General features: G+C 45.0%; 1 protein-coding gene and 1 long non-coding RNA gene across 3 annotated transcripts in view; both read right to left on the bottom strand.

Moving 5' to 3' along the window:
• LOC110355232 (uncharacterized) overlaps window positions 1-13,191 on the bottom strand; it is a 151,489-nt gene extending 138,298 nt beyond the window's left edge. The window contains exon 1 of the long non-coding RNA XR_010474624.1: window positions 12,945-13,191. This is a non-coding gene — a long non-coding RNA (uncharacterized LOC110355232). The remainder of the gene's footprint in view (window positions 1-12,944) is intronic.
• Window positions 13,192-16,570: 3,379 nt separating this feature from the next.
• CCDC50 (coiled-coil domain containing 50) overlaps window positions 16,571-23,443 on the bottom strand; it is a 43,308-nt gene continuing 36,435 nt past the window's right edge. For both annotated transcript variants that reach the window (XM_065073630.1, XM_065073631.1), the window contains 2 exons: window positions 23,266-23,363; window positions 16,571-22,220 (listed from right to left, as the gene is read on the bottom strand). In XM_065073630.1, the coding sequence (XP_064929702.1) occupies window positions 22,201-22,220; window positions 23,266-23,363 (118 nt within the window). In that variant the 3' untranslated portion in view covers window positions 16,571-22,200. The remainder of the gene's footprint in view (window positions 22,221-23,265; window positions 23,364-23,443) is intronic.

Below are 23,443 nucleotides of genomic sequence, written 5' to 3'. Positions count from 1 at the left end.
AGAGAGCTGGAGAGACAAGGCAGAACAAAATAAGCCACCCAGGGAAGACTGCTTTAGACAATACAATTGATGTAGGTTGTATAGTAGAAAAGCTTTCCACGGCAACCCACTGGCAAACCTTATGCTCCTGAAAAACGGCCCTAGAAATAAATTTGGCTATGTGCAAACAGAGTAAGACAACCTGCCTGACCTCAAGGTGAGTCTTTCAGTCAAAAAGGGATAAGGAATGTGCTTCCACCTTCACCTCCTGAAGACCTAATAAAATAGTCTGAAGCAAGAGAACCTACATATGATGGGCTGCACATGACCTTGGAGGTGCTGTGGCCTCAGCAGAGTCAAGGATTGAGGGTTCAAGAGAGCAAAATTCTTCCCACCTCTGTGTGAGGCACTGAAAAGAGGGGGAAAAACAGCACAGCATCTGTGAGGGCTCCTGCTATGATGGGTGCTGCTGGGGCTTGGATGGTACTCCTGGTGCCACTGGAGGTTTAGGGATGTTCTAGGTTGACCAACAAGGGTATGTACCTGGATCCTGCCCTACATCCTTAGGACCCAGTACTAACTGCTAGAATGTTCCCATCTTCATTATGTCCTGATGAGAAATATGGCCAGGGAGTAGCAACGTGCCTTTACAGAATGAGGTGTGAAGGGACTGTTAGTAGGCAGTAGCCCAAGTGGAAACATGCTGGGATTTTGCTCATGACAATAGGGTTTGCTACCCTTGTCCCCAGGGCTGAATGAGAGGACACAGATGACTGAGTGGTTCCTAGTCTCATCTGAACCCCAAAACTCTCCCAAGCGCTTTTAGGGTTGTATTCAGGGAGCTTTCCTGGGGATTTCCTAGAGCCTGGTGGGTGGATGGTACCCATGCTGGTGTCCCCGGTGTCCTCACACACTGGCTGTGCTGGTTGTTGTGTGGTACCAGTGTTGCAATGCCACCGGGCAGCCCAGCATGTCACCAGCTGTCAGTCTCTGCTAACCCTCCCTCTCCTGCCTGATGCTCAGCCAGCCTGTGTCAGTCCCCAACTGAAAGTGACTGAAAACCCTTCTGATAGCCTGTGCTCTAAGCCACCGGAGCAGTCATTACCCACTCCATTTTCAGCCAGTTTCCCGACAGAGACAGAGGGTTATCAGTGACAGGGCTAATGCTGGGTATAGATGTGTTTCCACAGCTGCCAATGGCTTGGGCAGATATGAGTCCCATCAGTCAGTGTCTGCCACCTGCACGTGTTCCCTGCAGGGTAAGCTCCATGACCAGCACCCAAAATCCTGAATTAAAGATGATTATGTACCTATTTACCTCCAAAGTCAGTAAGAATCTCCCAGATCTAACACCCACAAGGCAGAACAGGCTATTTAAACATGCTCTGGGTTGCTGGGATTCATCTCAAAAGACCAAATATAAAGCAACACATCCCTGAAAGGATTTGGCTGGTTATAAACTTCAACTTATCACAGTCCTGTGGTTGAAGACTGCTTGCACTTAAATCCCATTTCCATAGATGCTACCTGGCTACTGGAGAGAAAGGCAGATCATTGCAGTCCTCTTTGGGAGATATCCTGGCTGCTGCCCCAGGCACAGATCCACACAGGTTAGGAGATGCATTTGCAGTTTGTCTGGATACTGTTCTGCAGCAGTGCCAAGAAACAGGAAAGCCCTTGGGTGGCAGGGACAGAGAAATCAGAAAGACCAACAGCCAGACGCAAGGATGCATAGGGAGCAAACCAGTACAGGACAGCTTAGTTTCCAGAAGCATTTGCCACTGGGCTCCGTTGTCCCCCCTAAAAGGGACAGTGACCTGCTTGCATGATGTTTCTGTTGTCCCGTCAGCCACACTGCTAACTTGCAGGGTTATCTGGGCAGCATTCCCTGAGGAAAACCTCAGCTGCTCACATGCTTCCAAGCAGCTGCTGCCAGCATGCGTGGTGTGATGCCTGGAGGAAAAGCACCTCTCCTTTCAGGAAAATAATCTTCATTTGTACAATACACTTAGCAGGGTCCCATTGGTAAGGAATGCTTGATGATTAATTCAGCAGTGCCTTTCTCGTGGAAGGACATAAGCCATTCCCCCAGGAGACGTACAAAAAAAAAAAAAATCACATTAACACTAATACATTCTTTGATGATTAGAGACTTTCCCTGGCAACACTCCATCAGTGCAAACTGGCAAAATATATTGCCATAATTGGAGACAGCCTTCTCCCCCTTTTGCATTACAAAGTAATCCAGCCAAAGGGCTCCAAGTAGATTTTTTCCCATATGGTGCCATGGTATCAACTAAAACTATCTCCTTTGAGATGATGGAAGGAGGATATTTTCAGGAATTTTCCCATACTGGCAATTGTGTGCTCATGTGGTTTCATTAAACACCAAGCAAGAACTGGATCCCCCGTCTGTTGCTCAGGAGCTTATGCAACATTTAGCTGAATGTTTTGTATTGATTATGATCACTATTAATAAAACAGTTTGTAGATTAGGAATTTATCCCACCTTTTGTGCTTAACAGGCAGCTCTTGCTTAGGTCTTTTATGGTACTTTCTGTCCTAAATTCTCAAAACACTTTTATTTCCTACCTAGATCTCACTGTCAGGCCGTAACCTACTATAGGCAACTGCCTTAGTTCCTAATTAGGGAAAATGGAGACATGACAGAGCACCAGATGGTTCAGCTATCACAAGAAATCACAACTATCAGACTTACTGAGAGAGATCACAGCAACTATAAGAGTAGCTGTTGCATCAAACATCAATAAATCCTTTTTATTCTTCAGTAGATAAATGCAGTCAAGACCTGTAACATTTCCTGTAAGTATTGATTAAGTTTGCACGTACCAGTAGCCACTTGCTGAAGCCAACTTGACCATAATTATTGGTGTAACTAAGTCTCAAACACTTCCCTGGGAAAAAAATAAGAGATTTTAGGAATTGATACCTGCCAAGACCTGTTCCATATTCCTGCTCTGGCTCCTGAGAAAATTCAAGCAGCTCCTAGCCTCAAAGATAACTTTTGAAGCAACCACTGGCGAAATGACAAAGCCTTGATCTCTCCACAGAAGTTGGACTTAAAGTCTAATAAAAGGCCCTGAAGAAACATGAAGCATAAATTATTTCTGTTAAAAGTACAGAATTAAAGTTATGTTAATAGAAGTCATTTGGCCATCTGAACAGTCTCCTAGCAATTGCATAAATTACTGACTGAACAAGGAGTTTCAACCAGAACATCATTTCATGGCCAGACCCTGACTGGTTTCCAGGCAAGTAATAAGCAGGACTCTGGAGGGAGCTGCTCTGTCCTCAGATGAGTGGAATTAATAAGTCACAGAAAGCTGTTTAATAAACAAATTCCCCCTTTTTCTCTTGTGAACTGTACAGGAACAGAGTATGTGAACACAGAAGCCTTTCCTATTTCTGCGTATTTCCCAGGCCATTTCCTCAGCAAGCCCTTGTCCCTCACTTTAAGCCCATCACTTCTGAGCCCCAAGCTGCTTTGATCTGCAGCTCAGACCCAATGGTGCTGCTGTCATTTCCCTAGAGGGCTTGTTGTCACCTCTGTAAATCCATATGCTTCACTTAAAGGCAGTTATTTTGCCTCTAGAGGGGAAGTAGCAGAGTTTTGGTTCAAATCTGTTATTCCCCTCCAAGACAACCATTTGTAGCTCATAAATTGCAGCCTAGCAGATAGATTGAGACATTTCAAGTTTATCTTCCCACACAAGTAACAGAAAATTGTAGCATGAGCCTTGTGTGCAAGTTTATTCAAGTGCCCTGAGGCCAGGAAGCTGTTCAGGGAAGCTGTTTTGCTGAAGATGCACACTTCCCCAGTCACCATCTTCCCAACACGAAGCTCTTCTCCCTCTGAAGCGGCTCTGGGAAAGGTGATGGATACACTGCAGGCAGAAGCTTTAAAAGGTCCAAACTAAAAACCCGTGCAGTGAGCTAGAAGTGCTTATTTAAGACAAACCATAGCATAACCTTCTTTTTGGGGGTTGGAAAAAAGGTCATCCACCTTCTTATAATCGTACCTGATTTATATAAGGCTCTGTACATTTCTAGGGAACAGCAGTAGTCCTGCTGAATCACTATGAGAAAAAGCCTGTATCTAGGCTGATCTGGGTTTGCAGAAGCAAGATTTCATATTCTTTAGGACTAGAAAGACTGGAAATGAAATTTAACTGTGCACATGCATGGTAGTTAACACAGGAGAGCTGGATCCTCCAGCTACTATTGCAGTGAAGTTGAGCAGCACCACCAACAGAAATAACTACGGGGAACTACTTCTGCTGAGGCATTTCCACGTGCAGCTGTGGCTGTAATCACATCCAGTTTATCTATCCTGTGCCCAAAGTGAACTCAGTCCCAGCCAGCTCTCCATGACCCAAGGCACTGAGATATCACAGTCTGGCTGCAGCAATAGCTATTCTAGATTTTCACTACACATAAACAGAAACCTTGTGGTGAGTACTGGCTTTTAGGATAGTGATAGTGTCAGACTGGAGGGACCATCTGTCTCATCTGAATCCTCAGTCTGTGTCTGGATGCCATGGGATGAACAGTCTCAGGGGTGCAGCCTGGCACATCTGCAAAGCCATGGCAATATCCCAGATCTGATCCACTACACTGAGCTGAGTTTTGTGGGCTGGGTAGCACAAGGCAACTCCCCTATGCAAGATCTCACCAGGCAAAGGTGAGAGTTTTGGTCTGGTATTTCCTAAGCCTCACCTCCCCCTGGATGGAGCACACTGTCGGGCATCCGGACCCCTTTCTGCCAAGGGGTTTTGCCTAGTGGGGAAGCAGTCAGGGCTGTGGACTGGCCACATCCCCTCCTGTCACATTTCTGTGGGAATTTCTTGGCGTATTTTATACCTGTAGCACAAATGGGTGCAGATCCTCAGCAGCTCCCTTTGGAAGCTGGTTACCTAAATCTTCCTTGCTTGCCAATTCGTTTGAAAATCTGAAGCTCATTAAGAGAAACGAGAGGAAAGGGAGCTGTCGTGCTGCTCTATCAAGGCTCGTCTCTGCACAAACCTGTCCCCACTGCTACTCCCACCTAGCTCCAGTTCCAACTTGACCTCTATTTACCCACCGCTCTCCACAACCCACAGAGACATCAAGTGGCCAGATAACCTAATTGCACACACACAGACACTGCAGAGTTTGCGGAGGAAGGTTTGGGAGGACAGCGGAGCATCTCAGCTTAAGCAAAGTTGGGCTGTTCACAGCCCAGCAAGTTTTCTCTCCATGTTTTTACTGAATGCTATTTCATGTCATTCTTCTTTCCCTCTTTGGATTATAAGCCTAGCAAAAACAAGACAAAAAAATACTAGCAAAAAAGAAACTAGATGATCCCTGAAGACTGAATGGTTTGTACCTACGCCCCGCAGACACTGCCCCTGTAGAGGAGTCTGTGACAAAGCCCCTCAACACCACAATCTGCCAAAGGAGACTCAGGCACTAGAGCCTGTGTTCAGGCAAGAGAGATCTTGAAGTGAGTAAACAGGTTGTGCACTATTTATTTCCTTGATTTTGCCCTTTCTATCCTCCCTGTATGAATTATATCAGCATTGTTTTCTTTTTTTAATTTTTTTTTCCCCTCTGAATCCCTGCTGTAAGGTTATCAGCAACACAAAGCAGAATGGAAAAAAGCCTGGAAAAGCCAAAAATCATTTGCTATTGTCAGTACCACGGGGAGAAGACTTTCAGAGAGCTGAAAAACATTTCTAAGCTAATCCTAGCCCAAAGCTCCCATCAGCTGCTCCTTCTTCCCACACCTTCCCCTCTCATAATGAGGGACTGTGGCTGGGGAGCTCAGCAGCAAGCCCAGAAGCCCCAGAGGTGCTGATAGGTACCATCCTCAGTTGATAATGCTGTCAGGAGCCCAGCAGTACCTTATGGGAGTCAACTTACTAAATCTTCTATTAAATAAGTTGATTCAGAGAGAATTTCTCTCACACCAGAAGCTAAGAAGGTGAGAAATTTGGAGACAAATGTTGTATGTACATGTAAGGGGTGAAAGACTGTACTTTTGCAAGCCAGGTTTCCTGTGATTCTACTGGTAAACACTGCGGCAGGGAGAAGCCCCAAACCTCACTGCTCCCTGCTGTGCTATTCCAGCAGAGACCTTTGCTTTCCCACTTACAAACACTTCCCAGAGGTCTACAGGTAGGAGTGAAGACAAGACCCCATGGCTTCAGGTCTGCAATTTCTCCAGCTTTCACCTTAATCAGATGCATAATCAGCCCCTCCTGCTTGGAGCATATAATTCTCTTCAAGTTTTCCATTTCCTGGAAGGAATAAGAAGGAACAGTCCTGGGACAGAGACTATGGACACCTGAATGGAGAGGCCAGGCTGAAGGCATGAAGAAATCTTGCCCCAACCACAGTGTAGAGGACAGGATAGGCAGCAGGAGACATTGAGCACATGGCTAATTTAGCTGTCAGTCACCCCGCTGTCAGTTTGCTACTACAAAAGAAAAGCACATGTGATGGGATACAGATAGGGATTGTTACAGAAAACCTGTATTAAACCTGCCAAGAGACCAATGTTTCATGTTGAGGTTCAGGCACCCACTTGAACCAGTCAGCCCTCGCACTGTTGGATGGTGCCAAAATTCCTACTGACACCCAGCTTCTCCTCTTTTCCTTCCCACAGTGTCCTGCTGCTGCCTGTGGAGGTTCAATACCCAACTCAAATTCGGTGTGCTTCACAGAGCACCTCAGGAGATCACCTGCCTGGCTCCTGGGGAGAATCAAATACGAGTTCCTTCCTGAGCAGCAGAATGTACGAATCCTTTTTTCCTTCAGCAACTGCCAGTGTGAATCCCCTAGGGGCTAATTAGTTGAGCAGCCACTGCAATTCCTAGGATGTCTCTGCCTAATTTTACTAAAACTCATCTATGGGTTCAAAAGCTAGAGAAGCAGCTCACAAACCACAGGAAGCCAGGCAAGGAAAAAAGTATATCCCAAAATAATTCTGCCTAAGAAGAGTTTCCCCAGCTCAAACCAACACCTCCTCTGTAGCCAGACAATGTGTGTTAAGAGAGAGCAAAGCTTGTATTACTATATTTCAGAAATCCTCTCTGGGGACAGCTGAGCTCCCCAGGGCTCTGAGCAGCGCCCTTTCATACCTATTTGAAAAATAACATCAAGATAAACTGTTCCAGCTGGCTTTGTCTTTCCAATGCAGGTTTAAAAGCTGTGCAGAATGTGCAGCACTGACACTGCTGCAGTTAGAGCTGCAGGAGGAAATTCCACCTCATGAACCCAAAGTTTGTTTGCCATTGCCCTCAGTCCAGCACAGGAACTGGGAGTACAGCGAAAACAGACATCACCCCTGGTTGTTCCCTTTCTAAAGGCAGCACCTCTCTGGAGCTACCTTCCTCATATCAGCTTTAAGTCAGGACAAAAATGCATATAGCTTCTCTAGCTCTGTGAATATCAAAGAGACAGCTCTATTAAACTCAAAGGACAATTGTCCTCGCTGTATTTCAGATTGTGCTAAAACTGTGCTACAGGGGACAATTAATCTTCAAAATCAATTTTTTGTCAGGAGGCTAAATTTCAATTGTCTCAGGAATGGTGGTACTGGGCTGGTAATTACTGTCTGATGAGACAGCCTCTGAATTCACTGCCCAAGAGAACACTTTGTTAATAACTTTTGCCACAAACCCCAGTTCCTTTTTTTGACTTTGGAAAAACATGTTGCCTTGTTTACTGTGTTAAAAACCCCAAGCTGTCAGGAGTCAGGTGATTTACTTTGGCTTTTCATTGCACTGCGAGACAGGAAGTAGATATTCCCTTTTCCCTAGGTAGGCAAAGCAAAAACCTCAGTTTGTCCTAGAAGAAACACAATAAAAATGCTAATTTGCTTTCTCTTGCATTTGTGCCCTTTTCCCCAGTTCCCCACCACACAACAATCCTTACTCCTTTACATCTCCCTCAAACTATTTTCCATATCGTTGCTTGTTGTCTGGCTGCTGCATATAGCTTAGTCATTTGGCTCCCAGGCTTGCTGCATTTCATCACCCAGAGGGACACAGCGCCCAGAAAAACCTTTGAGCACACCTGGCAACAAGCCTTGGAAGCCACAAAAACACCAACTCCACCCATCTACTCAAGGGAGAGCTGCCCCAGGACTGTGCACCCTGCAAGTGCCAAGCTGGGCTCCCTACAGCCAGGATATTTCAGGATTTAATCCCATGACATGGGCAAATGCTTAAATCACTGCCAAAGCAGGACTGATCCAGGGCTCCCCTCTTTCTGAGGGACACCTAAGGCTCCCCTTGCACTGTTTGCTTGGCCCTGGGAGCTCATCTCGTCTCACAGCAGCTGGAACAGCACGGACAGGAGAACACAGTCTTATCAGACTATACTCGTGTAGCCAGCACACTCTACTGGCACAGCAAGGACATGGCTTTGAATCTCTCTGAACAGACAGAATAAAACGCAGGTTTTCAGCTTGCTAACCCCATACAATTTGGTTGCAGAAAACTGATATGTTAGTGTTGCGGATGCTGCCCGGGCAGTATCTAAGTTTCCTCGAGAAAGCAAATCTCAGCCTGAACCAGGCACACCCCCACCATGCATTTCCTGGTAAACAGCCCAAAGTGTGCCAATATACTGATCTTCTAAATCATACTTCCAAAATACCAGATTTCCCCAGGAGAGGTCTGGTGTTGGCAAGGCTTCTCATATCCTTCCTGAGCACCAGACACCTGCTGCTGCAGATCTCAAGTCCTCAACCCTGTCAGCATCGCGCTGCGAGTTCACATTGAACTGGAAGATGGGCCCAGCTCTCCTGACTCTCAGTCTTGCATTTTGTGCCACAAATGTCCCTTGCAGTGGAGGAATCCTCAGTGTTTCAGGAAATCAGGCTGTGCAGAAACTACTTTTTACTAGCAAACAATTCTCTGAATTGATTCTCCTTTGAGTTCCTGAGTGCTCTTTATTTTCCAGCTTACACAGCTAAAGCTCATTTGATTGTAAAGATAATCCAATAAGCATCAATTAACAAAATTAACTTTGCAAGGGTTGGATTTCCCTCGTGCATGAAACAGTGAGATTCAGGGACAGGCCAAAAGGGAAACAGAGCTGACATTTCTGTTATAAAAAGGCATTTCTGCTAAATCCTGGACATTTCCTTTTGTACAAATGAAGGTTCGAAGAACTCTTGCTCTGCACAGGGCCAAGTCAACACTGTATATAGGTGACTAAATCCCTCGTAGGCATGAAAACACGCACTGTGAAGGTCTTGGAAAGCTAACTTTTTCCAGGCTGGTCCTGCAAGCCATGAGAAACAGGAATCTTGCTGCAAGAGTGTTTGAAGTAACACAGATATGCAAGGTCTCACTATTGCGGGCTCTGCTGTTCCCAGATTCACCTGAGACCTGTCCTGGCTGCACAGGCTGGAGCTTCTCCAATCCAGGAACAGATAGTGATTTTCCCAGGAAATTTAAAAAAAAAAAAAAGTTAAAAAATAAATAAATTGAAGACATATTCCAGAGAGAAAGGAATAGGCATGACATGCTTGGAAGTGAGGACAACAGTGTCTAAAAGACCTATTGGGGTGCTTCCATACATCCTGTAATGTTTGTATTAATATTTGCATTAGCTGGCCACAGCTGGAAGAATTCGTTCTCCATTACCGAAACCCAGATTAAGCTTGCTAACAGCGCTGAAAACAAAAAAGTTTACTAAAATCTCTCTGCTGTCTAAATATTCTGTTGAGCAGTTAGCACCAAATTATGCTCTTTCAGCCTTAACCACAGAACCATTCTCTAACCGCAGGCCGATATGCTTGTACGAAAATTTATGTCTACATGGCTAAAGCCAAAACACATCACAAGGACCTTCCTGAGCTGCAGGTTTGTTTTCTGAGCAGGTTTTCTTCCTGGCACTGGAATGGGAGTGATCCACTTAGTGACCTCAATTACATTCTCAAGCACAAAACTTTCACACCTCAGCTCCTGTATCATGAAAACACCACATATGTCAAGATATAAAAAAGAAAAAGAATTATACTCTTTGTTACAAGGAAATGCCATTAACCAACAGGCTGGGGTTGCTGCAAGACACACGGCAGCGCATGAAAAATTAAAGGCAACGTAGACCTCTAATGCATCACGTATCAGGAGAACCATTAAGTAATCAGTCAGCATCTAGTTTTGTAGGACATTTTGGGCATAATTCAATCCCCATTCATTTTAGATCATCTCCTTAATGAAGTAATGCACTGGACATAAATATTTCAATGCAACTCTCTAATAGCCTTTAAGTAGCAAGTAGCCTTCAGTAACACAGAACCCAATTAAGCTGTAAAACATAAATACCACAAAAAGGAAGGAGGCCAGATACAGGAACAGTGATGTGCTTAAGTCCGTGGGATTCAGGCAAATAGATACAGCTGTGCTTTTGAAGCCAAGAAACTGAAAAGACAGGAACAGCAGAAAAAATTGCAGTCTAAGGAGAAGAGTCTGGTGGGGGGAAGGTGATGTGGGGAGTCACCATGCCTGGGGGCGGATTGTGATTGTGAGTACCCACCATGGCTGGTAGCGAGGACAGGCACCGTGGGGCACAGAAGGTGCTGAAGATCCATCAACTGCCCTACTGAAAGTTACAAACCTCATGGAACAGGGGGAAAGTGTGTGTAACTGACACATTTGTCGAGAAACACAACACCACATTCTTTGAGGAGTTTTGGTTTTATTTAATGATTTAATACTTTAAAATTTGTTTGGGTGGGTTTTGTGTGTGTGTGTGGTTGGTTTTTTTGTTTGTGTGTGGGGATTTTTTTGTTTGTTTGTTTTTTTTTAATGTCCTTGTAGCTGGTGTGTTGTATTGCTAGCGAACAGCATTCCTGTGGCTGCTACCCAAAGTTTAAGATGATGGCAGTGAGCAGCGCTAATCACAGCTCATCACACAGTGAGCTTGCCCAGGGAAAAATACAGACCCTGAGCTTATCTGACTTACACTGTGTACTGGCAAATGGACTAACTTAAATTATCTCTATTACACTTCTATTTTTTCCTAATTTTGGAGTGTTTGGCTTCACCACGTAACTGGAATTATTTAAATCCATGGTTTTGGTACACAATTTCTATAATGAAGTTAATACAAGACACACAGTGCTATCAATAGGAAAACTGCCCAAATATTACCCTGCAAGTGGCAAACCGTTTAGATGCCAATGGTTATTACCAGCTGTGCTGACAAATGATAAAGAAAAATGAGGTGTCCAAAGACTGCTGGCCAGCCTAGAAGAGGAATCCTCTGTGCTGTTAGTTCTCACCTGCACTGTGCTGACAGCAGCAAAGCAAGGGCACAGCTCTCAAACCATGAGATCTGTCTGTAACCAACATGATACAGCTATATTGTGAAAAACTGACCCCCTCATCTGGTTGTGTAAAGTGATGCTCAGTCCATTGGGAGTTCTGACTTCTGGAGGGCTTCAAATGGCTTCATTCAGTACAGCCCCCATCGCACTGTTTCACCCTGAGGCTTTGCAAGGCTGAAGCACCATCAATACATTGGTCTCAGATTTGACTCCTCCACTGGCACACCTCACAGGTAAGATTACAAACTGCATTTACCTGTTGCTCCTGTGGCCTCATCAGTCCATGCAGGAGGCACATTTGCAGGAGAGGAGCTTCACTCCTCTCTGCTGTGGGGTGCCAGCACCCCGAAACCCAGCTCCCTTGGTGCAGTTACACGTGTCTGTCTTAAGATGCAGCTGTAGCTCACTCACCGAGCAGTTGTACAGTCTTTTATTTTCTATGGTTTGGCCACTAGAGAGAGCAATGGTATAAAATGTGCTGCTCCGACATATCCCTGGGCCCAGGACACAACACTGCAACTGTCATCGGGGCAAAAAAGCTCACTTAAAAGAAAAACAAAGCATTTTTTCCACCTTTCAACCCCCCACCCAAGATTATGATAATCTATCTTTATTAATCCAAGTTTATTTTTAAGCCCTTTTTTTAATTATTTTTTAATTCATTTCTCAAGGGAGAGCTGGGCTGGGAGGAGAAGGGGTAAGCAAACTGACAAGTATTTCTTCCATCCCTTCTTAAGGATATTTGGGGGAAAAGATTTCTCACCAGAATGGACTGGATTGCACACCACAGCTGGTACCAAAACTGAGTTAAGTTCACTCATGTAAGTAATGTGAAAGTTAATAATATACACAGTAAGTATGGGGAAGAGGAATCAAAACACTCCCATGAGAGCTGGGGGCCCTATTTCATAGTGCAGAGGTATCACTGTTAGCTGTGATGGAGTTTTATCTGGAAGGAAAAGCAATTTAGCACAACACAATATTTGCATTACTCCAGCCCTGAGCCACGCTTGTGCAGCTGAACTGCTTTGGGGACTAATTCAAAATCTGCACAAGCGATGCTTTGCACATATTAAGATCAGAGGATGATCAGCGCTAACTTCAGTATTTGTGCCCTGTGGTACCCAGCGAACAAGATTTAAGGAATAAGCCCCCTCTGATGCTCCACCCCTTGCTCTGTCTTCATAAAAATCCCAATAACCAACTAAAAAGGTGTCAACTTCTATTTAAATTATTTCTCGTTTTAGTTCTTCATGAACCTTCAGTCCTCTGATTTTTAGGGTTAGCAGCTCATTTTGAGTGTTTTCTGTTCAAAATGCAGGGGGGTTGGACTGGGTCAGAGGGTTTGGTAGCCCAGAGGGTGAAATCTTTTCTTGTTCCTGGGGATTCTATCTCATTTGCTCCCAGAGAATGTGGTCTATTTGCACACCTGCAAATCAGCAGATTGGAGGAATATTTAAAGAAAACAAAAAGCTGAGCAGAAAGTGACTTCCAAATTATAGTGATTCATCCTGGGGTCTTGTCAAGCAGCACATCCTGATTTCAAGCAAACCTCTCCCTAAGACCAGCTACCAGTGTCTGTCACACAGAGAAGAGAAGCCATCCCTTCTTGGCTTACCTGCTTCTGATGGGAGCCATTGCTGTCAGCCAGGACCCACAAGGACACTGGTCTCTTCCCACCTAAATGCATAGACAAATGAGAAGAGTAGGACTAGGAGGGATCAGCTTTTATCAGTTGTTTCAGCATCCTTAGGGATGAGGTAAGCTGGCATTAACTTGCACCTTTGCACAGCTGAACTGACTCCTGGCATCAGGAGAGCTGGCTGAGGTTCCCAGAGAAGCAAGCACCAGTCATCTGCTGCTCTTAGGACATTACAGTTCTCCCTTGCAAACAGAGATCTGCCTATCCCAGTTGCTTATACTGCTGCTCTTGGTCCGTCTTATTACATGGGGATGTCAAGAGGACACAGGTGCTATCAGATCAGCAGTCATGGTCATACTCAGAGCAGCTGTGGGTCCTCTCTGCCTCAGGTGCTGCAATGATGGATCCCCTTCTCCTGTGAGATGCTCTGCACTGACCCTCCCAGGCTCCTTGTGGCAACAGGGGTGGTCCTGTCTCTACACAGGACTTTTTTCCTCCAGTTGAGGACTTTTCCAGTAGGATGAGCTAGCTGGGTTTGCTGGCAAGCTAGAAAACTCACTGAGAAACCCTTATTCTTGGTGCTTTGCTTTGTCTTCGGACAGGAGACTGTGAGCAATCTCTCCTCCAGAGCTGCCTGTGCACTCTGTGGTTGGGATGTTCCTGGACATCAACATGAACCCTAAGGCTGGCCTTCAGTGTTTCATCAGTTGTTAGTAATTAACAAGTAAACACAGTTACACAAGTGAAGTGGGGTTTGTGTGTCCCTTGAGAGGCTCCTCACAACTTCTCAGGGCAGTGTGTGGTGTGGCAGGTGGCAGCCAGTGCAAGTGGTGGGAATAAACCTTGTGTGGTCAGACATCTCATCCTCTCCGCTGACACCACCTTCCTCCGGTAAATCTCCATCTGTCATATCAGTCTCTGTTAAAACTACGAATCAACTCTCTTCCAGCCTTGCTGGGCCAAAGTTCATGCTCCCCAAGTATGCTCTAGTATACACACATGTATGGCCACATCATACTGCTCTGGGTACTGTCTGTACCTGGGGAGGATGAAGAGAGGAGGAAGGCAGGGGTGTGGAGCACAGTTTGGGTAAGTTCCTGTCCCAATGCCATGCTCAGCCCAGGGAAGGGGACGCTAATGTGCTTCTGCACTGCTCACAAGGGCATAAACCCCATTAGTGAGACACACACACGTTCCTCTGGTTCATAATTAGGCACTGCATATGTCAACCACGTTTTAATAAAAATGAGACACCATCCAAATCTAAAATAGCCAGGAAAAAAAATTGTCCTGTGTGTGGCATCACGCTGTTAATACATAAATAGAAATCATGTGGTGGTCTGGGAGGCCCAGCACAAGCCAGGGGCTAGTTGTGTCTGTGTTTGAAGCCTGGCCTCAAAAGGCCATGAGGTTTCACTGAGCTGGAGTTAGGATGCCCATTTTGGGGGAAAAGGGCAGGACAGGGGAGCTATTACTAAGCAAAAGCAGTGCCAGGGGTAAGGTGACTTTGTGAAAATGGAGATGTCCATGCTCAGAGCTGCTGCACACCATCAACAACATGAAACAGGAGCAGGTTTTGGCACAGGTGCTTGGCTTGGGCTCTCTAGGGTCAGAGAAACTCAGACATTCAACAAATACCCAGCTGCCAGACTCAAGGTCTGTACTTATTTTAAACTTGGTTTGCAGACTGATCCTAGGTTTCACGTACTAGATCTCTGGTTTGCCATTATCTGTGTCAGGAATTCCAGCCAGGGTGAAGCAGGATAAATGGACGGACTCAGGATAGTATTCAAGGATCATTGTCTCCGAAAGAACAAATCCTGGTGATGGACAGGTGTACCTCTGACATGGGACAACTGATTGGTGCCAGGAGCTGTCACTTGTTTTCTAGCAGGATGGTGCAAAGGACTGGGATGTAGGGGCTGGTTTTGCTCAATATTGAAAAGGAATACTCAGGGTCTCACATGGTAGAGGGGATGCTCTCAACCTCCAGGCATTCTGCAACCCATCGGGTCTCCAGGAAACTAACTGTTAATGGTACATACATACATACCACATGTACCACATCGAGTCATTTGTATCTCAGATTCCCCAGCTTGTTCAGATTTTGGGTTGCTCCACAGCCACAGTTTGCCTTGTGAACACTGGGAGCACCAGTCCCAGATAAGAGAATCCCATTTCCACAACAGCATCTGTTCCCAATGCAAAGCATGAGCCAGCACACAACAGCTCAGGTTAGCCCTGGCTGTCCACCTGGACATGAAAAGTCATTTACCTGCTGTGTGTGAGCACCCCCAGCACTGCAGGTCCTTTCACAGGCAGTCTGTAAGCACGGCTCAGCCTTCACAAGCCATGAACTGCACACAACCAAGTCTTTGTGGGCAAGAGTCCCCAGTTACACAGCACGGATCTGGGCAGTAGATGAGCATCCAGACTTGTGCAGCTGCATCTTCCAGCACAGAATGGAGCGACCAAGGGGGCAGTTAAGCTGCCAAGTACCCAATGACAGTGACTTTAAGCAGTGTCCACTGGCTTACCTTCTCTGACAGGCAGAAGATACCTGGGGAACCCCGATCCATCAGCAATGGCACAATGGATCACCACTCACATCCATCCAGTTTGAGAGCTGCATGTGACTTGGAAGCCCAGAGATAAGTTATTCCTCTGACAGAAAGAAAAAATTCCCTAGGGCCTCTTCAGTGTTTTTTGTGGTTGCCACACACAGTCCTCTGTGTGCACATCCCTGCAGCAGGTGAAAGATGCTACTCAGGGCTCCAGCTGGCACCCCTCCCACCACAGCCTAATGCTTCAACAAGGGCCAAGGCTGGCAATGAATGAAGCCTTTCAGAGAAAACAGACCAACCCAGTCACTTCAGACAGGAGGCTGCAATAAATTGTAAGTTGGCAGAGCTCTCGGTGCTTCCAAATGCCCTGTTTTCACAACCAGACTCCTCCACTGCTAGCCATGTCCTAGTATTTTTAATTTTCTGTTTTGCTGGTCCTTATCTCCACTCACTTATGATACCTGAAATGGAATTGGTAGGTGATGAAAACGATGTAAAGACATTTGAAAGCACTGGGGTAGTGCTGCAAGACAGTCCTCGATCAAGTCCAAAACTGAATGAGGTTGGAGTCAGAGCACTCACTCCTGCACAGACCCAAGACCCTGGGGGAAGGAAAGTCCCTCACCCATAGAGGAACAGCCTGGTGCACCTTGTGGTGGGTGGGAAAGGGCTCTTTGCTCCCCTGTGCAATGGTTACACTTGGCAAGCAGAGGGAAATGAGTAAACATTCAAGAAAGGCTTACAGTTTGGACTCAAGACCCAGAGTTTAAATTTCGTATCCTCCCCTTTATTTTAGCATGTTCAGACACAAACTGAATTCGTGACATGTAAATGGCTCCATGACCCCTTGTGTTTGAGCTGCATGTGGCTGCATCCTCAGCTGATGCCTTTGAAGGCATCAGTCAGTCCCAGAACATGCGTCCATGTTTCCTTCTTGCCTTCTGTCCCCCCACTGTAGGTGTGAGCTCTTCGGAAGCTTCAAGCAGGTTTTTAGCAAATGAAAAAGCTAAGTTAACCAAAGAAAAAATTATCCTACTCTTGCAAATAATTACACTGCTTTATTTTTCAGTATCAGAGCCTCAGGAAATGAAACAGTCCAGATCGCTTCTAAGATATTACATAGCTTTTTTTTTCCATCTCTCTGGCCAAAAATAATCAAATTTAACATAAATTTGTTGTTTTGCTACATCTATTACATTGGAAGAACATAATTATTGGTAGAAGCAGATGAGCTCCAGGGCCCAAGGGTGTAACAAAGTGTTGTTTCCTCCTGCACTTGTATAACCCACTTCAGTGTTTCCAGAAAAGCACAGAGAGAGAGAGAGAGAAGGATGTGGTGGGTAACAAAATACAGCGGTTTATTGAACAAAACGGGGCAAGGCAATGTTCCCTTTACATTCAATGAGAATTCAGAAGTATGAAGCAAAACATGCTATACACACACAGACATGATACTTTGGTTAAATGTCATTCAGAAGTTCTATAACAAACCTGGTAAAATTAGAGAGCGAACAGTCAAAAAAGAAGAAAAAATATAGGCTTGCATAGACGGATTATTGTCAGTGCGCGATTTATACTTAAGGATTAGCTGTTGCAATGCAGGGTACACTTGCAGCTCTGAAGAATTTAAGCCTTTTGACTAATCCATCTCATTGCATGGCTAATATTTAGATTCAACAGGCTGAAAGCTTACCCTGAAGAGCTAAATGACACAACTGCAGTTATTTCTCCGAGGCAGTTAATGATATTGCAGTGCACAGATGCAGCTGGAGACACACTGTGGAGTCTACTTAAGAGTGAACACTGATACAGTGGAACTTGTTTACCGTGAAGTAGAAAAATACCCATTTGTATGTGCCACTGTCCTATCTAGGACTCTCCTGGAAGAGCCCAAACTGTGGCTTCTCAACACAAAACCTGTGTCCTGCAGCCTGTCCTGGGCATTGCAGGCCACACGGCACTTGTGTGCAGCACAGCCCACAGCAGTAATTGCACTGCGGCATGTGTTTTAGAGTACAGCAAACTGGGATCTCTGCAGGTTTATGCCCTGCAGTGCCAGTGCTGCCTGGAGGGACAGCAGAAGTCTGCTCATGGTGACAGACACCCAGGAGATCATTCTGTGTAAGAGGCGATGAGTTTCACGGACTGGCTGTGATGGATGACAAAGAGTGTAAACTAAGTAGGGGAATCCTCACACTGTCTCCAAGTGCTCCCCTTTATATATAAATTAGTAATCCACAGTTAGTTTGCATACAGGTTAGTATGAATTAAAATAAAAACCTCGATAATAAAAATATATATAATATACACATTGATCAATAGCAATAAACGGAATGAAAACACTAGAATGTAACAGAGGCTGTAATTTGGCACAAAATAAAAATGCACAAAGGTCTAGCACTGTAAAAATAAAAATCCATTTTTTTCCCCTAAGTAAATGTTATTAATCCCAATTCAAATCCTGACAGGTGGGAATGCAGAGATATAAAAATACTGTACATACAAGATCCCTTTTACAGAGTGAAGCAGACTGCAGCATTTGTAACTTCTTCCTCCCCAAGAGGAGAAATTCAATGAGACTTCACCTATCCCCTAACAGCTGATATTTTCACATCTCACTAAGTTAAAAACCATTAAATTCTTTAAAAAAAATATGAGATTAACCTGTTGGATCTACCCGTGAGATGACAACTGCTTCTTGCTGCAGGAAGCTCTACAGTCCACGTTAAGCCAGTGTTTCATAGCAAGGTGACTCGGATCAGCCTGCTGCAGACATCAAGTATCCCTGCACGTAAGGCACAACCACTCCAGCTCACCCGACCTCTCTTCTGCAGATCATTGTGCTTCGGACGGAGGTGAGGACGTGGCAAGAGCTCTTGCTGGTGAGATGTGCCTACTGTGGAGATTTGGAAGTGCCAGGATTTCATGGTGATGAGTTTTCCACATAGTGCCTGTTGCCTTGTTAATGCAGAGGCAGAAAGGGATGCAAGACCTGAATGACCTGGGCAGGTGACCCAGCAAGGGCTCCAACATGCTATTAAATCGGGAGCAAAACCATATGCAAAGCTACTACTTGGCAAGAGAAGACAAGGAAAAAAAATAAAGTTACTTAAGCATTTTTCCATGTCATAGAAAGGAAATATTGCTCTGATGGTTTCTTTTTAAGAGATCACCTTCATTGTGCCTCTTCCCAGGGACACACATGCAAGGTGCTGATTTTGCATCTCGCCTACACAGCTGCATCTTTTTGACTCTCTGAAGAACTGTGGCTGCTGGGCCTCAAGATGAACTGGCTCCTTGTTCATCTATGATCTTAACTCTTGTTGACTTCAATGGGACCGTGGAATCTCCTTCCAAAAGTGGTTAGCAAACATGCAAGTCTGGTTACAACCTTCACCTCAGCAAGTCTAACCTGTTGACTGCATGAAGCCCACATGGGATATCAGAAGAACTATTGTTCTGTTTATACCCCATTTATTACGTGCTTTCCTCAGCTACTATTTGTAGCATTTCCCTCTCTCTGGAGACAGGTGTCAGCCCTTCTAACAAAACCTCTGGGCCCTGCTTTTGACAAGGGCTACAGAAAAATAAAACAGGAGAAGAAACACCTGGAAGGGACAGCAAATTAATAAAGGCAGGGAATAAGAATAAAAAGGTAAGCACTAAGGGAGGATAGAGGGCAAAGCAGCCCATAAAGCAATCAACACTCCCTGAAGGCATCCAAGGAAGCAGCAGATGCTCCTGGGATCCCTTCCTTGGGCTCTTGGTGCCATGAATGGAGAGCTTGGCTGGCCCAAAGTGGGCATTAAAGAGATCCTGCAGCCCCACAGTAGGCACTGAGGTGTTCTTCAGACTGCACACAGCTTCCAAACAAAATCAACCAGTTTCTGCTCATGTAATTTCCACTCACTCCCACTGAAGTCAACAACTTGGATACCCCCAAGCATCCCTCCTGAATTAACGGGTTCTTCAAATGTCAGCTGGCTCAGGACCCTCAGGACTTTTCTGATTAGAATAAGACACAAGTTACAACAGCCAACTGCAGTGCAACAAAGCCCATCACAGCCAGCTGCAGAGGCCCAGGCAGAGCTGAATTTCTGGGTGGAGATTCCCCCTTGCCTTGTGCAAAGGGTCACTGTTTTCCCCATGCACTGTGAGTACAAAGCATAACCACTTTCTGATTTGGCAGGATTTTTCCCCATCTAGATTTCCCAAGTGCACCAGATGATATAAGCAGCAGGGCCTGGACTGGGGTATTTGTAGAAAATATCAGTTCATAAAACCCCACTAAGTATACACTTCCCAACAATAAATACTCTGATGGCAATGGAGGGGAAAAACCCACAGGAAAAAAAATGGCATCTTCAGCAGTAGAAATTTTGACTGTTACATGAAATACAAAAATAAATTTTTACAAAATAAAAATCCTTGCAGATAAGGTTGCCACATTGGCCCAAGTTATCAAATAAAAAGAAAAAAAAACCCCATGGTCTATGTTGTTCCTTTTCTGGATCATTTAAAACAACATTAACACTTCTGAATGGACAGAGATGGAACTAGAAGAGGGAACAAGGCAAGGACAGTAAAATCTAGCCACTGGCTGGGATATTTCCTGAGAAGAAGCAGGAAGCAAGCAACAGCTTGCAAATCACTTAGGGGTTCATGCAGGTGAGCAAGCCCATGGTCTGCAACCAAGTGTATGCAGCTTACAGGATGCTGCCGATGAACAAATTCCTATGTTACAACATTTTTGGCTAGTGTATGCCTGGAGCAGAGGTCTACTGCGAGTTAACTGGCTCTTGACAGGTAATGAACTGCTGCCAACATGTCTGTAGGGGTAGGAGACGGGTTTCTTGGGTTGTTGGTCAAGGCAAGAGCTCATGCTGTGGTATTAAACACGCCCCTGCAACTTAAGTGAAGAAGGAGCTGCCTTGTCTTCCTAGTGATTTCCCTCAGTAACTATTCTGATCAAGTACAACAGCCAAGGGTGAAGCCTTACAGCTGCCTTGAGTTGTGCACTAGTGCAAGAGCAGAGAGCCATGATCTCTTCCCATTTCCTATCGGTGCTCCACACAGAGCTCTACAAAGCTGCCCGACTCCTTTCCCAGGCAGATGGGTGATCAGGGTGAGCAGTCATGGCTCTGCCTTCCTCCTCAGAAAAAGAGAAAGCAGAATTGCAGCTGCCAGCAGAAGAGGAAGAGCATGCAAGACAGGCTCAGCACTACGCAATAAGGAAGCCGGGCTGCAGGAGCAACACAGTCAGGCTTTGCTGCTGTGAACTAACCTGCCAAATGAATAACTAGCCTGTACTGGATGAACAGACTCCAAGCCAGTGTCCAGACGCTTGGTTTTGCAGTTTAAAATTGCACTTGAAAAAGAAAAAAAATATTAAAAAGACAAGAGAATTGAAGTGAGAAGAGGCCAAGGGAAAAGGCTACTTGTTTGTGCAAGAGAAGAATGATTTTCCAGGAGTGGAGGGAAAACAAGCCATCAAAAGTAAAAATCACTGCATGGGCAAATCTGCACAGTTAAATTATTCTTGCAGACCCTGCTCTGCCTTAGAAATAGTATTATCCTGATCGGAGTCTGCCCGAGGTGCTGGACAGTGGAGTGGGGCGTCCTAACAGTCCACAGCACAGACGTCTGGACTGTTCAGCACTCTGCCTAGCTCAAAGTTGCCTGTAACTGTCTATTTTAGATTCAGTACTCAGTGCCCATGTGGCCCACCTTCAGTCCTGTGTTTCCAAGACACAAGTTACTGTACTGCAGTGCATCAGCAGCTGAGCTAGGAGTTGCAGTAGTTCCTACTTGGCTTCAGTAAAATTCCTTGGCTCCTACCACACCAAAGCTCAAAGAAGGTGACCAGAGGTCCCTTCATACCTTTAACTCTCTTCATGTGATTCTTCCCAACTCACAGCTTCATCAACTCCCTAACACGTCTTGAAGGTCATGCACACAATGTCTATTTTCAGTTGAAATGGTATTTCCTCATACCTCATAACTCCTGTATCCTGGAGGTAAATACCTTGTTATACAAGCTACACAAATTTCTAGAAACCCTAGAAAAAAAATACAGCAGTTAACAAATTTTGTTCTATAGGCAATTTCTTCCCTACTAGACGCAGGTTCCTTCTCGCTTTTGCTGGTGTATGTTATGAAGACACTCCCTCCTTTCTGCAAGCTGGCATGATGCTGTCATGTTGGCTCATCTGCCTTACCCAGCACAGGAAGATACACATTTCCTCTTATAACTCCCTTTGCTAAGTCATCCTAATACAGAAAGGACTTGTACTTCTGATGTTCCACTGCATTGCCGTAACCCAAATAATTTCTTGGATTTTCCTCTCTGTTGTACGTGTGAAAGCTCCAGCCAAAGCTTAAAAATAAAAGTAAAGCCTCAAAACAACATAAGAGGGAGCTGTTAAAACAGCTAGTTGATTCACACAGCTCAGTGGTGGCTAGATTATACTGCACTGCTTAAGTGATCACATACGAGTAAGAAACTGATAGGAACACATGTTCCTTATTAACATGATGACACTTAAAGAGGAGATCCTGGAAGCGGAGGCTGTACCTCCCCCATTGGGTAAGGAATCAAGAAAGTTGCTTGGCAATTCCAGTAATGTTTGCTACAGAAGAGTCAGTACCAAAGCAAAGGCTAGCACAGTTTACTGCTTCCTATGGGAACCTGGAAAGCAAAACAGAAAGAAAAAATTAAGTGTAAGGATAGATCCTGGTGAAGAAAATAACTACTTGCAGTCATCTGTTACTTGTCTTGCCCTCTTGGATGTTCGTGTGACTTCCAGGGTCCTGGCAAACTCAAATGCCAAAATGGGAACCACCTGTTACTTTATGCAAGCAGAAGGAAGGACAGGTCCACAAGACAGGCAGACATTGGCATTTCTTCTAGGCTGTGAATGGTACTGCAGCCACATTTCATAGTCTGATTAAAGAAAATTGAATAAATGCTGGGCTTGGAGACTATATGAATTTCTATCAACTTTCCAGCTTGTCTGATGAAGACAGAATGCCAAAGCTTCCCAAACTTTAAAGTTTGGAAAGTAAACTGTCTACATTCAAGTCACAATCAGTGGAGCTGGAAGAAATCTGAGCAACTGAGTCAAACTCTGGCTGCCCCACTCCTCCACCAGAGACTGTACAGATCACTCAGACAGTTGGCATTCGGATTTAAAAAACTGGGTAGGGAAATTCTTAACCACACTGCTCCTGTGCCTAGTGATTTCAGGAAACAAGCCAAAAAAGCAGTGCTAAGACACTACAGGAACAAAACAAGCCTGTTTGCAGGACAAGCTTCTGTCTGATCATCCCATTTGCACACCAGACAGGTGATATTGTGAGGTTTTGTCTTGTTTTGGATTATTTGATATTAGTGAGTCACCTAAAATCCATCATGTCATTGTCTTCATGTTATTTCTCCTTCATTTACTGCCTGGATTTACAGTCATTCATCATTAAGGGATGACAGAGGACAAGCAGAGAGCAGTTTGACAAAGTTAAGGCAAACTCATTCAGCTTGTTAGTCTCTCAGTTTGCAACATCCTCCACAAGTACAACTCAAACAGTGAACAGTATCACCTGCCTGCTGGGGCAATAATATCCATTACTCCTCTATTAGTACCCCTCTTTAAAACATCCTGTCCTGCAGGCTGGTTATCTGAGGAAATCCTCCCACAATAATAGCAGTGCTGGGGCAACCATGGGCTTGATCCTACCTCTAGGAGAGTGCTCAAGTCTAGGGGTATGGCGCAAGGGGCTGGGCTGGCTTGTGTAATACCGAGAGTGTTCAAAGTCATCGAGGAGAGGCTGTGACCTGCAAAGCACAGTGGAAAAAAAAGTGTTGGAAAATACTCAAAAGCATAACAATGTGGCAAAAGCAACATCTCAGCTGCC

This window comes from Columba livia, chromosome 9, assembly GCF_036013475.1.
Source record: "Columba livia isolate bColLiv1 breed racing homer chromosome 9, bColLiv1.pat.W.v2, whole genome shotgun sequence".
Lineage (NCBI taxonomy): Eukaryota > Metazoa > Chordata > Aves > Columbiformes > Columbidae > Columba > Columba livia.
This window is presented reverse-complemented; position numbering and strand designations above follow the sequence as displayed.